This window comes from Hibiscus syriacus, unplaced genomic scaffold, assembly GCF_006381635.1.
Source record: "Hibiscus syriacus cultivar Baekdansim isolate YM2019G1 unplaced genomic scaffold, ASM638163v2 tig00111372_pilon, whole genome shotgun sequence".
NCBI lineage: Eukaryota > Viridiplantae > Streptophyta > Magnoliopsida > Malvales > Malvaceae > Hibiscus > Hibiscus syriacus.
Window position 1 is genome coordinate 678,305 of NW_024063072.1, and position 14,584 is coordinate 692,888.

The window sequence follows — 14,584 nt, forward strand, 5'->3', positions numbered from 1 at the left end:
AACAATATCCCATGGATTGTAGGCGGTAACTTCAATGCAATCCTAGAACCAGAGGAAAGAACGGGCGGATCAACCCATAACGAAGGAGGTAGCAAGCTATTTGCGGACTTCATATTAGAAAAAGGGCTGATCGATATGGGATTTATAGGCTCACCATTCACATGGAAACGGGGAAATCTTCAACAGCGCTTAGGTTCCTAGCCAATTCAAGCTGGATCAACACATTTCAGAATTCTCATGTCACCAACCTTGATCGGATAGGTTCTGATCACAGACCTCTACTGCTCTGGATAACTGATTACAAGAGAAATAAACAAGACAGACCTTTTAGATTATCGCTGCCTGGCAGGATCATGCACAATTTAAGGAGCTACTCGCAACCAACTGGAGCAATGATAAAATATCCTTAGAAAACATCCAAAACTTTCAAAACAATTATGGAGAAATGGAACACAGATGTTTTTGGACACATAGGCAAGAGGAAAAGGACCATCAAAGCCCGACTGAAGGGTATTGAGAGTGCATTACAACAAGACCAGTCGAAATTCCTCGAAGATCTGGAGTCACAACTCATCTCAGTATTAGAACAGGAAGAATTATTATGGAGACAAAAAGGTTGTACACAATGGGCTTTACAAGGCGGCCGGAATACTAAGTTCTTCCACACCTCGACTATGACTCGAAGGAGGGCGAACACCATCACCTCCTTAAAAAATTCTCAAGGAAGCTGGTTCACGGACCAAGAGAAACTCGCAATGTTGGCTCGTGACTTCTACCAAACATTATTCTCCTCTTCTAAATCAAATGGATCCAACTATGAGACAAGAGGAAAATTCAATGAATTATCAGCAATGGATAGGCAAGATCTTAATGAGCCTATTTCAAATGAAGAAATTCGAAAAGCAATCTTTGACATGAGTCCCCTAAAAGCAACTGGCATCGACGGATTACAAGCGACATTCTACCAACTTAACTAGGAAACAGTAGGCCCATCGGTGTGCACCTACTTACGCCAAATATGGGAGAGTGAAGTTATCCCACCAGAGTTAAACGACACGCTCCTCATTCTCCTACCTAAAGTCCTCACACCTGAAACAATCAGTCAGTTTCGACCAATTAGTCTAATGCAACGTTCTCTATAAAACATTGACAAAAGTCATTGTTAACAGACTAGAACCCCACTTGCCGATTTGGGTATCAGAAAATCAAACTAGCTTTGTACCAGGAAGAGCTATCACGGACAACATAGTAATAACTCAGGATTTAATTCATTCAATGAGACGGAAATCAGGAAAGACTGGCTGGATGGCAATTAAGATCGATTTGGAAAAGGCATACGACAGATTGGAATGGGAATTCATCGAAGACACATTATCGGATATAGGCCTTCCCGACTCACTCCGGAACAAGTAATAACTCAGGTTTTTGAACACAGATGTTCTTGGATTCAAGAAGTTGAACACACAAAACAAAGAATTCATTACGAAACTAGCTTTCAATATAGTAGCAAAAAATGATGCTCTATGGGTCCGGTTCCTTCGAGCGAAATACAAATGCCATGAGAGGGTACCAAGGCAGTTAAAGAACAGCAATGCCTCTAGACTATGGAAAGCAATAAACCTTGTTTGGAATGACGTTAAAGAAGGTTTAATTTGGAATATCGGCAATGGCCAAGACACAGACTTTTGGCGGAACCAATGGATTGATGGCATAGACCCTCTCATCTCCTATGTCCAACCGCATAATATAGTCATAACAGGTAATGAGTCAATAGCTTAAAGGGTAGTTAATGCAGGTAATTGGTTATGGAATAATTTCCAACATTTACTTCCAGCAAATATTTTGATGAGGGTGGCTGCTGTGAAGGGTCGCTTGGCATCGCTAGCTGGGGACACAACGGGGTGGAAAGGGAATAAAGACACGCAATTCACCATAAAATCTGCCTATGCAATTAGATGCGGCCACCACGTGAACAACGAAGAAATCTTATGGAAGAGCATCCACAGGTTCAAAGGACTTCAAAGAATCAAGATTTTCATATGGCTCATATGCAAGAGTAAAATCATGACCAACGCCGAAAGAACAATGAGACATCTCACAAGTAACGATAGATGCCCAACTTGCAACAAAGGTCCGGAGGACCTAAACCATCTACTACGTTGGTGCCCCCAAGCATTGAGCGTCTGGTCATCGATCATCAAACCAGACAAACGCCATGAATTCATGTCAATAGACGTAAGGACGTGGATCCTGTCGAACCTTGATAGCCAAAACCAGTATGCAAAAGAAACACAGAATTGGGCAGTCTTATTTGGCTCAATCTTATGGAACCTTTGGTTGTCAAGGAATGTTATCGCGTTTGACTCACCAATGGAAGCAATAGGATCAGTGCTAGAGAGGAGCCGCTAAATTCAAAATTTGTGTACCAACCACACAAAAAAACTGAACGAACCTCCTAAACCCAATAGTATGGGTGCGCTTGAGGAAGACAGAAGAAAGTCAGCACATTGGTCGAAACCACCTGCGGGGTGGGTTGAAGCCAACACTGACGCTAGCTGCAATCCAGAAAATGGAGTAGCCAAATGCGGGGGACTCATTAGAGACCATACAGGTAAATGGATTCTGGGGTTTTACAAATTCATAGGAGTGTGCCCAACCATGGAAGCTGAATTATATTGGGGGGGGGGGACTATATTGGAATAAAAACTGCCTGGGAACTAGAGATTACTCACCTAGATGTTGAACTTGATAGCACGGACGCTGTCCAGTTGCTAACAAAGCCGAAAGAAGGAAGGGGAGACCCCTCAGTTGCGCTTCACATTCGCGAGATGCTGAAGGACGAATGGACGGTAAGATTGCTCCACACCCGAAGAGAAAACAACCAAATTGCAGATCAGCTGGCTAAACTAGCAACCCCGATGGAAATAGCGGTCCACTGCCTGGATACGCCACCCGCAGAAATAGTTAGGAAGAGGAATAATTAGCCTAATAGGACTCTCGTAGTTTGTCATTTAGTTACCAAAAATTAAAAATGATATACTAGGTTCATGATTCATTTTTAATTAGTTTTTCTAATTTATTTAAGAAAATTTATCACATTCTTTTTAGTCCATTAGTAAGATTAATAAAGTGATCATATCTTCTTCTTCTTCTTTTAAAAAAGTATCTCTTATATTATATTAAAAGAATAAGAGTTTTTTTTTCTAATTTTTCTCATGAAGATAATTAAAAATTTGTACTTTCAAATGTGTTATGAGGATAGTTTAAGGTGATTTTTATACACTTGAGGTTGAAGAAAAATCCATTTGGGAAGAGAGAATATTTGCCAATTCCTTCCTTGTGAACCAATTTATACCAAATTCAACCTTGTAAACAATCATGATATACTGCATATATAGTCATAAAAAATTCCAATATTTCCTCCAAGATTGGAAGCTTAAAGATTTGGTTTTTAGCTTTTCGTGTGTGGATTTAGAAAGGGATGCTTTTTAAGCATAGTTCGAAGCTGAAATAATTATATTTTTGGTAAGTAAATTATATTCCATCCAAAAAAAGAATGCAGCTCAGCTGCAACAAAACAAGGCAAGTATCAACACTATAACAGACCCTAATTTATGCACATACGCCTATTAACATCATCGGTCCTATGTATGCAATGACTATACAATTTGGTTTTAACAGACTCCCTAATTCTATTTACAATACTATAACAGAACGAGAAAAACCTCTGAAACTTCTATAGTTGCGCTCCTCCCAAATATAATACAGGTAGCCAGTCCAAGCAAGTTTGAGGATCCGCACACGAAGGGAATTTCCCCTCAAATTATCAATCAGTCAGTTTAGGCGATCATCCTAACTAAACAAGTCAGATCGCAATCCACAAGAAATAAGAACAACATTCCATACATCCCTAGCAAAAGGACATTCTGCAAACAAATGGTCCCGGGACTTCAAACCAATCCCACACACAACACAACCAGCTTCCAAAGTCAAACCAAACCAAACCAGCCTATCCTTGGTAGGCAGTCTATCAAGGATGGCCATCCAAGAAATGAGAGAAAATTTAAGAATATGGGTAGGAACCAAATAATTATGTGCCATCTGACATTCTCCCTGCAAATCCGGACCCTTTCCCAAATCCACTTGCCTCTAACTAAGCTCAAGTCGGCAGAAGGCAAAAACATACTCCTAGCTACCTCTCTAAGCTTCAAAAGCTTCTTTAAAATCCAACTAAAGTGGGCTCGAATTTCAACCTCCCAAAAGCTCACTGTTTTAAAACAGTATTCCTGGATCCAGGCAATCCAAAGAGAACCTTCGTTAGCCAAAATGTTTCTAATGAGCAGCAGGCAACATGTTTTACTCCACAAGGCAAGGTCCCTAAGACCAAGGCCACCATCGGATTTCAAAGAACAAACCTGATTCCAGCCTACACTAATACCTCTAGCAGGGGCATCACAACCTTTCCAAAAAAATCTCATGCAAAGTCTCTCAATGTCGTTGATGATACCCTTAGGGAGGATGAGTTGTCTGCTCCAATAGTTAAAAATTCTAAATAAAAAAGTTTTAACCAATTGAAGCCTACCCCCCAAAACTTAAATTCTTGCTAGACCATTGTCTCAATTTACCTTTAACCCTCTCCAACAGGGCAGAACAATCTCTCCCTGTCAGCTTACGAGTAACAAGGGGTACCCCAAGATACCTGACAAGGAGATGAGCAAGCCTAAACCCAGTAGCTGACTGAATCAGATCCAGAGCATTATCATTCAAGCCACAGGAAAAAAACTCAGTTTTCATAGCATTCAGCTTGAGTCCTGACATATTATAGAAGAGCTCAAAAGTACTTAACACACCCATCATAGAGTCAAGAGACCCATGACAAAAAACCAATAAGTCATCTGCAAAACTAAGATGAGTGAGGGGGATTCTTTTACATTTAGGGTGATATCTGAAGATCCCTTGCCTAGCAGCAACATTTAGCAAAGAAGATAACACATTCATCACAATGACAAAAAGGTAAGAGGAAATGGGATCACCTGCCTGATCCCCTTAGCCCCCCTAAAATGCCACACCAAACTACCATTCAGACAAACAGAAAATATGGGAGTAGTGATACATGCCTTAACCCAATTATAAAAAATATCAGGAATCCCCATAGCCCCAAGCACAGAAAGCAGAAAGTCCCAATTAACTGAATCAAAGGCCTTCTATAAATCAATTTTGACTGCACATCTAGGAGAAATGCTCTTCCTAGAGTAACCTTTCACAATCTCCTGGGCTAAAAGAGTGTTATCAACAATATTCCTCCCCTTAACAAAAGCAGACTGATTATGGGAAATCATATCAGGGAAGTAAGGAGTAAGCCTATTAACCAGTACTCTAGTGATAGTTTTGTAGACTACTGAACAGCATGAAATAGGTCTAAAATCCTTGACAGAGCAAGCATTAAGGGACTTAGGGATCAAGACCAAGGCAGTGGCATTAAAGGCAGGCAGTAAACAAAAGGAGTGAAAGAAATACCTCACAGCTGAAGTGAAATCACTGCCAATAATATCCCAAGCAGCCTTGAAAAAAACCAGCAGTGAAGCCATCAGAACCAGGGCTCTTGTCCTTCCCTTACCTAAAAAGGGCATCTTTGATCTCCTTATCACTTACCTCCTTAGTGAGAGAGGAGGCAGTACCATCAGGGAGGGTGTAATTAAGCAAATCCCTCAAAGTTTCAATAGAACAACCTCTAACAAAAGGGTCAGGGGTACCAATGATACTAGTAAAAAAACCTACTAGTTCAGCTGAAATTCCTTCAAAAGATTCATGAATATGTCCATCCTCACCTCTAATGACCCTTATAGTGTTCTTCTTTGTATTAGCTTGTACCCTCTGATAGAAGAACTTGGTGTTCAAGTCATTTTCTCTAAGACAGGACACATTAGCATGCTGCCTATAAAAATCAGATTCTGCAACTTCCAGGTCAACAAGCTCAGTATGAATCCTTCTCTCATCATCAATCCTCCTTTGGCTTGAATGAGCGAGGTTGAAAATCTGAATATACTCCAGTTCAGCCCTTTTAAGTCTTACTCTACCAGAAATGTCAGAGAAAAACTGCTTATTAAATCCCCTAAGCAAAGGCTTAAGCCTCTTAAGCTTATTGAACAGACAGTTCATTGCAGAACCTCCACACTGCTGCTGCCATGAATCCCTAACAGTAGCCAAGAAGTGTTCATGATTAGTCCAGCAGTTGAAGAACTTAAAAGGCTTGGGTTTCCTAGTCATAGCAAGCTTATGAGTCCACATCAATCCAAGGCAGTGATCAGAGACCCCCTGTGCTTTGAATTCCACAAAAGAATCTGGAAAATCCAGAAGCCATTGGTCATTTACCAAGATTCTATCAAGCTTCCTGGCCAGGTAAGAGCATTCTTGTTTATTTGGCCAGGTGAATAAGGGACCAAAAAAAGGGTGATCCATGAGATCAAGCCCCTCCAAACAATCTTGGAAGTCCTTCATATCAGATGTGCAATGAATACCCAAGATGTCAAAATCAGAACTCTCCTCAGCCTTGGCAATGATATTGAAATCCCCACTAACCAACCAAGAGGAGGGACCAATATCCTTCCCAACAGTACTTAAATGCTCCCATAAACCCCTTCTAACAACACCATTGTTACTTCCATAAATAGCAGTAATAGCAATGCTATGACCATCAGTAGCCCTAGTAATAGTAATAGCTTGATCACAACTTCTAAAAATAGAAAACATCAGATGATTCCTCCAAAAGATCCAAATTCTTCCACCTTCAACAAACTCATAATTCACAGCAAACTTCAAGTCATCAGACAAGGCAACAATGAATCTGTCAGAATTATCACTTTTAATTCGAGTTTCCATCAGACATATGACATTAGCACCACAAGAGATAAGTCTCCTAAATACCTTTAACTGTTTAAGGGGATTGTTGATCCCCCTAATATTCCAGAAGGGGACAAGCATCACAAAGAGGGGAGAGGGGCAGCACTACTGCCTGTGCTCAAACCAACGACATTACCTCTAGCTTTATCGAGATGATCCTTCTTTTTAGATTTCATTTCGTTGAGAAGCATAGCCCCACCCATGGAAGCCACACAAGCTTTCCTCGGACCATCAGCCACAGTCTCCAATTTACTAGAGGAACCAACAACATCTTTTTTCCTACCCTTCGGTTTCTTATTGAAAGAGTCTTGAAGAGATGGGAAATCCCCATGAACAGCTACCTGAGGACAAGAAGTAGTTATATCATCCTGGATCAAAACAGTATCAAGATCCTGGGAAGAAATAACAGTAGCAAGAGCCTGGGAAGAATTAGCAGTCGAGGAGCCTGAGGAGGACTATTAGAGAAACTCTTGACATCCTCCATATTAGGCACAGAGGGTTCTTGCAAATCCAGAATTATTGTCACCGTAGCTGAGCCAACTTGTAAGTCCAATCTTGAATCCTTAATAAAATTGACAAAATAAAGATAAGAACTCGTGTCCTTAGATGGGTTAGCAGGATCAGTCAGCCCCAAGGAAGCAGAGACAGTTTCTGATAGAGGGTTTTCACTAACAGAAGCTACAGAAGCTACAGCATTACTATCCTTTTTCCTCCAAACTTGCACCTCTTTATGTTTCTGAGCAGGAGGCCTAGCCTCAGAACAAGCCTGAACATGGTGCCCAAATGTCTTGCACTTATCACAACTTTTGGGAGTCCAAGGAACATACACCTTAATAGCCACAGTGGAACTATCCTTTAAAACAACATGGACAAAATCTGGAATAACAGTTCCAGCTTCAACTTCTACACAAATTTTAGCAAATTCCAATCGCTCTCTAAAAGCCGTAGTAGAGTCCATGTACAAAGGGCACCCTAAGGCACTAGAAATGTAGCTCAAACCTTTCTGAGAGTAAAGTTCTAATAGAACATTATAAAATTAAACCCAAATTGGCATAGAGGACAGATCGAAGCTAAGCTTCTGCATACCAGGCGTCCAGATCCTCAACACTAATGGCTTGTTATAAACATGCCAAGGTCCATTATCCAAGACCCAATCCCTCAACCCAACATCAAAAAGATTAAAGACAAAGAGATTAGGGCCGGCAAGACTGACCTTGACTCGCGAAGAATTCCCCCAAATTGTTTCAATAATGCGCTGCATAGATCCAAAATTCGGGGCTGAGCCAATGAACTGACCCACTAAAGCGAGGTTCCAATCTGTAATTCATTTATCAATCACCTCAATTGGGGGAACGAAAGTAGTCACTCCATCACGGATCTCAGGGGGAAAGAAGTCAAGAGATGCACCTTCGAACCCACAAAGATCTTCTTCCAGTCCATATTCAAGGAATCAGGATCCATACAAGCAACGAGAGAACAACCAAGATAAACTCCAGAAAGCAAAGACGAGAAGAAATCAGAAGTAAGGAAGGAGAGATGAGAGAACATTAGACCCGCTAACGTGCGCCAAGAGAACCTCACCGTTAATTTTTTAATGATGAGTGACCAAAATTAAATCAAAACGTATCATTATGTATGATTTTGAAAAAAAATAATTGTATAATTTACCCTTATTTTTCATACAATACTTAAATTGTCCAAATTACAACTCCAATCATAAATCAGAAAATAATATACATTTAAATCTATAGAATTATAAAGGAATATTGTTGTTGTAAATTTGTTTTATTTTTTTATATAAAAAATTGACTCTGGAATATATAAACCCGTGGATAGCCCAGTTGATGACTTCGTTTTCGACACACTATGGCCAGGGCTTGGATTAGTGTTAAGAGTCTTGGGTTATAAAACTACTAAAAATCCAAACACTTGAAGTATTGACTCTTGATTGTTTAATTATTATTTTTAAAATTTTTAAAGGATAAATTACATAAATAATAATTAAAGTTTGAGTAATTTTTTTAACTACTATTTTGAAATTAAAGATTTAGTTAATAATATTATCAATTTATAATAAATTGATCATCCAATCCATAACATTATCTATTACTAGTATAGTGAGAAATTGAAACTTGAACACGAAGTTGGAGAAAGTAAAGCCTCACATGGAAGAAACTATGCAGCAGCAGCTTCAAGGGTAGATTTTGATGTTTGGGTATATTATATATATAGTGTTGTTGAAAAAACAAAGCTTTGGATGAATCCCCCAGTTTTACTTTATTTCGAAAAATGATTATTTTCGATCCTATTCTTTTTCTTTTTTTGATATTTTGGCCCCAAACCTTTCATTTTGGTCAAAAATATCTCTTTATAGATGGAAATCATTAGCTAACAAATAGTTAACGGTCTAAAACAATAGTCTTTTTACCCTAAAACAAAATGTTGAGGGCCAAAATACTCCCCAAAAAAAAGAGCCAAAGTGATTGTTCAGTCAAACGTTAGAGACATTTTTACCCTAAAATGATCATTTTAATAAATATTAGAGGCTAATTTTGACATTATCCTAATAAAACAAATGTAAACTTTTGACATATAGCCTATGTTTGATTCCATTGTTGCCAACTTTGGATTTGAAAAATTTTCATTTATTAGATTGTGACATATGTCACTATTTGATTGAATGGAAAATTGTAAGTATGTGATTGGATGAAAATTTTATTTAAATTTAAAGAAAAAATCCTCCAATCATATGGTGACATGTCAACATCACCTTATAGTTAAAATTAAAGTTATTGATTTAAATTAAAATTAGGACTAAATTGATAAAATATTTAAGTAATGAGAATCAAATATATAATTATATTTATTCTTTTGGCTATCGTGTCAACTTATTTGTTGACGACAAATGATTTAATTGACATCATTTAAAAAATTAAATGGTCTGAGTGAAAAATTAATAGATCAATAATCAAATTAAAATCACCATATAATTAGATGATCATTCATGGAACTTGCCATATTTGATTTTATTTATCCTCAATACATCAAATACAAATTTAAAAGAGATTTTAATTTTATAGAATACCAAAAAAAAAGTATTAATTTATTGATGATGTATTTAAATATAATTCTTTAGTAATATATAAATTTGATGTCTTTTGTTTTTCCACCCCTAATGCCATTGAAATATCTTTTCAATTTTTTAATAACAAAGAAAGCTCATATAGGTAGGGATGGGCATGGGTCGGGTCGGGTCGGGTTTTTGGTCCACCCGACCCGAGAACAAGGAGTCCTCCACCCGAGACCCGATGCGACCTAAACAAGTTTTTACCCGAACTGGTCCGACCCGAAATAAAAAAAATATTTTTATTCAATAAAAATAATGACTTAATTGAAAAAAATAATATTTAGAAGAGTATTATTGTAATTATTTCTAAATATATAAGGTAAAATTATATATTTTTTTCGGGTCAGGTCGGGTATTTTTCACCCTAAACCCGAACCCAACCCGACTCCAAATTTTTTTAAAAATAAATTTAACCCGATCAAATCAGGTCGAATCAAAACCCGTTAAATTCGAGTCTCATAGCCATCTCTACATATAGGGGTGCAGCCATGAAAAGGGAAAAAATCAAAGAGAAGAATTCTTGATAGAGTTTGCCTTTGTATGAAAAATGACAAGCATTATTTGCCTTTCCATATCAAAGGTACCCCACGTTAAATATTGTTTCCCTTTTTTTACTATCTAACTCGTATAGAGATGGATAAGAGAGGACCGATAAAGTCATTAATTCTCATTTGAAAATTTAAAATTATCATATATTTTAAATTATTTTTATGTATTTTATATTAAAAATATATTTTTATTTTTCTGAAATTTATAAATTTATCCCCTAAAATTTTAGAAGTTTTCCCTCTAACATAAAATCATATGTCATCCTTGAACTCATAATTTGTATATTCACATCTTATTTATTTTTTATTAAGTAAAGAAGCATTATAATTTTAAAATAAATGTCAAGATTTAAACTCATAGAATTTAAGATCATTGATTACTTGATCAATTAATAGATTCATACACATCTTATTTATTGCTAATGCGGTTTTATATTTTATGCATTTATATTATAGATAATATTTTAGTTATTTATATATCCTATTTTTTTTCTAATATATTATAATAATAACAGTATTAATTAAGTTACAATTTGGTGGGTATATATATTATAGAATGGTGTCATGTAATATTTTGGGTGTAGTATGTCTGTATGTGGTGCTAATTAGGACAATGAAATGCCCAATTCAATGCATCTTTTGTGGGGCCCAAAATTCAATGAACAGAAAAGGGGAAACAGTGGGACATACCGCATAATCTCATGACGTAGTCATAGTTGAATGATTGTCCATAATAAGTCTAATCACCATACCGCAGACCAAACACAATTATAAATGTTATGATATAATAAATATATTCTTGCCAACGCTAAACGCTCAACGCTCTTGGCTAAGGAGGAGACATATCGATGTTATGGTTACACAACAAATGAAATTAATGTTTATGAAGAGACAACATGAAATATTCTTGGAGAATTCTAATGCGTAGCACTAATGTTAAACCTAGGGTGTTATAGCTTCCCGAAAGATATGAAACTTCGAAAACTTTAAGAAACTTTGAAAGTCTTATAGAGTTCGGGAGACTTTAAAAACCTTAAGGGTGCGTTTGGTTCACAGAATGTAAGATTACCAGTGAGAATAAAAGATTACCAGGGAATATGATTACTGGGAATGTTGTATTTTGTGTTTGGTTGGTTTAGCAGGAATATAAGATTACCGTGTTTGGTTAAAGGAATAAAAGATTATTGGAATGTATATTTGACCAAATTGTCCTTATTATATATTTGTATAATATTACAAATTGTAAAATATTTATATATTTTCTTTAAAAAATTAAATTCATAATATTTATATAATTTTTTTTACAAAATTAAAAATATAAAAAAGGTTTAATAAAAGGGTAAAAAAATTTTAACCCCTGAATTTCATATAAAATTTTAATTATAGATTTTTTTTGTAAATCTAAAATAATTTAAGGATAAATTTGTAATTTAACCTTCGTAGAATTTTTATTATTCAATGATAGAAGAATGATATTTTTGAAAAAAAAAATTAAGGGCATTTTAGTCCAAAACATCGGTAATGTTACAATACCTAAGGGAAGTGAGGTAATGACATTCCCGGTAATATACCCCAAAAAATCTACTATTGATAATAAAATATTACCGGGAATGAGATTCCCGACCAACCAAACATGGGAATCCCACAATCCTTGAACTAAACACCCCTAAGAGGTTTTATAAAACTCCGGAGACTTAGCAATATGAAGTAAAAGTAAGAAATTTGGAGAAAATTGAGAGGGGTTGAATTTGTAATTTTCACTTAGTACATAGGTTAACCCGAAAAATGGTGTCGTGGGAGAGGGAGGAAGTGTTGGTCTTTGCGGTAGATAATTGCATCCTCTTAACATGTATATATGGTTGTGTAGTAGTCACATGGTCGTCGACATAGATTCTCCCACCTGCCATCCTCCCTGCTCCCCCTGCTGCTCTATTCTGTCTCTGTCCCCTTCTCTTTTTATATTATTTCACGACATTCATGTCCCACAAAATCATACACATCTAATTATAAGATATCTTAAAGAATTTACTTAACAAAAAAGTTTTTTTATCTAATTGAAGTATATTTGCGTGTATAAATAATAAATAATTTATTAAGAAACTGGAAATTGGAATGCAAATGTATATTATTGATAAATACCAAACAAAATCATAAGATACACACTTGTTTATACGTACAGATAAGAGCACAAATATAATTTATTCGATTTTTGTAATATGACATTCTTAGTATCTAACAACTATAAAAGTCTGGATTAAAATATAAATTAGTTTAAAATAATAGAGTGAATCTCCTCCTCTATATGTTTCTGCGATATCACCATTATTTACAAGTTCTTGTTTGGCAACAAAGAAAACTTAAAAGCTCTCGAACAGAAAATTTTCATGGCATTAGAAACCGTAGTGTTCCAGCAAGACCCGTTCAGTTATGACTGCCACCTCGAAGACCCGTTAAGCTTAAAACAAGAAGACCGAAGTACTTGGGCTAAAAGTACAGGCTTTGGTTTCGTTGCAACTTGTTCTTCCTCGGATCATAATGGCTTTGCCGCCGCCGAATTTGCTCCATCGTGCCGGAGGAAGAGACGGCGGAGAAACGGTGTTAAGAACAGAGAAGAAGTGGAGCATCAAAGAATGACTCATATTATCGTTGAGAGAAAAAGGAGGAAACAAATGAATGATTACCTTGGTGTTCTTAAATCTATGATGCCGGCCTCTTACGTTCAAAGGGTACCCTTTTTTTTCATGCATTTCTTTTGAGCAAATTTGTAGATATTACTGAAAAACCCTTTATTGTTCATAGGGTGATCAAGCATCAATCATAGGGGGAACCATTGATTACGTAAAGGAATTAGAACAGCTTCTTCAATCTTTAGAATTCCGGAAAATTACGAGAAGGAACTCAGAAAACTACCCAGATTCTTCCATTTTCTCGGGACTCTTTTACTTTCCGCAGTACTCAACTTCCACCACCACCCACCATACATGCGCCGCTGCCGGCGGCGAATCAGTGTCGTCGACGTCATCTGCTGCGAATGTCGAAGTAACAATGGTGGAAACCTACGCAAACCTGAAAATACTAACGAAAAAACACCCAAAACAGCTGTTGAAAATGGTGAATGGGATTCAATCTCTGGGATTTTTTGTGCTACATCTTAATGTCACATCGGTTGAAAATCTGATCCTTTATTCTTTCAGTGTTAAGGTAAATTTAATTAACCGTAATGATCTGTTTCTTCAACATCCGAGTATTTTGTTTAATGGAATTTATGTTTTCTTTTGGAACAGATTGAAGATGACTGTAAGGTAACTACGGTGAATGAAATTGCAGAGGCTGTTTATGAAATGGTGGATCGGTTTCAAGAGGAACCATCTGATTAATTAAGTTGATAGCTTTTGTACCATAAATTATCATGTTCTTGTAACAGTTTCTTGATTAATCCTGGCTCATGTTTTTGACTAAGTTAATGATAGATCTAGAAATATTTTTTTAGGTTGGACATATATACTAACAATAAAGGCTTTTTTTTATGGAGTTACAAAAATAAAATTCTAAGGACATCTTCACTAAAACATTTTAATTTTTTAGACGTAATTAAATTTTTAATTTGATTTTAATTAAATTACCGGTGGTTAATCTTTAATGAAATTGATAACATGACAATTAAATAAATTTGTATGAATCATATTTAGCCCTTATTACTTATATATTCTATAATTCAGTCTTAATTTTAATTAAACATAATTTTTTTCTTTTAGATTTAAATTAATAATGAATTCGAATTTTTGGATTGAATAGAAAACAAACCAAACAATAAAAAAATTCAATTTAAAACTTTAATCTTTTATTTTGAAAGTCTGAAAGAAGTCTTCATAAAAATAAGTCCGCAATAACTAAAAGCATAAATAATTTGAAAAGTATTTTCAAAAAAAATAAATAAATAATTTGAAAAGAGAACAATATTGTATAGCCCTATCAAAGCACCAAGATGGAGACCTTTTCCACGAATATT

General features: G+C 36.1%; 2 protein-coding genes across 2 annotated transcripts; one reads left to right on the forward strand and one right to left on the reverse strand.

The window, feature by feature from the left end:
• Positions 1-3,852: 3,852 nt before the first annotated feature.
• LOC120159757 lies at positions 3,853-6,879 on the reverse strand. The gene is made up of 5 exons (XM_039170319.1): positions 5,653-6,879; positions 5,258-5,561; positions 4,626-4,811; positions 4,144-4,459; positions 3,853-4,027 (listed from the first exon to the last, which is right to left on the reverse strand). Exons 1-5 carry the CDS (start codon positions 6,877-6,879, stop codon positions 3,853-3,855), a joined length of 2,208 nt encoding a protein of 735 aa, XP_039026250.1.
• Positions 6,880-12,900: 6,021 nt separating this feature from the next.
• Positions 12,901-13,963, forward strand: LOC120159692 (transcription factor bHLH94-like). Its single transcript, XM_039170259.1, has 3 exons — positions 12,901-13,301; positions 13,375-13,776; positions 13,860-13,963. The coding sequence occupies exons 1-3, from the start codon at positions 12,960-12,962 to the stop codon at positions 13,950-13,952; spliced, it is 837 nt and encodes a 278-aa protein (XP_039026190.1). The 5' UTR covers positions 12,901-12,959; the 3' UTR covers positions 13,953-13,963.
• The last annotated feature ends 621 nt before the right edge of the window (positions 13,964-14,584 follow it).

Coding starts and splice junctions, on each gene's coding strand:
- LOC120159757 (XM_039170319.1), bottom strand. CDS start 6,879: ATGGAAACTCGAATTAAAAGTGATAATTCTGACAGATTCATTGTTGCC. Junction 5,562..5,652: donor CCTCCTCTCTCACTAAGGAG/GTAAGTGATAAG, acceptor GTTTTTTTCAAG/GCTGCTTGGGATATTATTGG. Junction 4,460..4,625: donor CCTGTTGGAGAGGGTTAAAG/GTAAATTGAGAC, acceptor TTTTTTGGAAAG/GTTGTGATGCCCCTGCTAGA.
- LOC120159692 (XM_039170259.1), top strand. CDS start 12,960: ATGGCATTAGAAACCGTAGTGTTCCAGCAAGACCCGTTCAGTTATGAC. Junction 13,302..13,374: donor CGGCCTCTTACGTTCAAAGG/GTACCCTTTTTT, acceptor TATTGTTCATAG/GGTGATCAAGCATCAATCAT. Junction 13,777..13,859: donor TTTATTCTTTCAGTGTTAAG/GTAAATTTAATT, acceptor CTTTTGGAACAG/ATTGAAGATGACTGTAAGGT.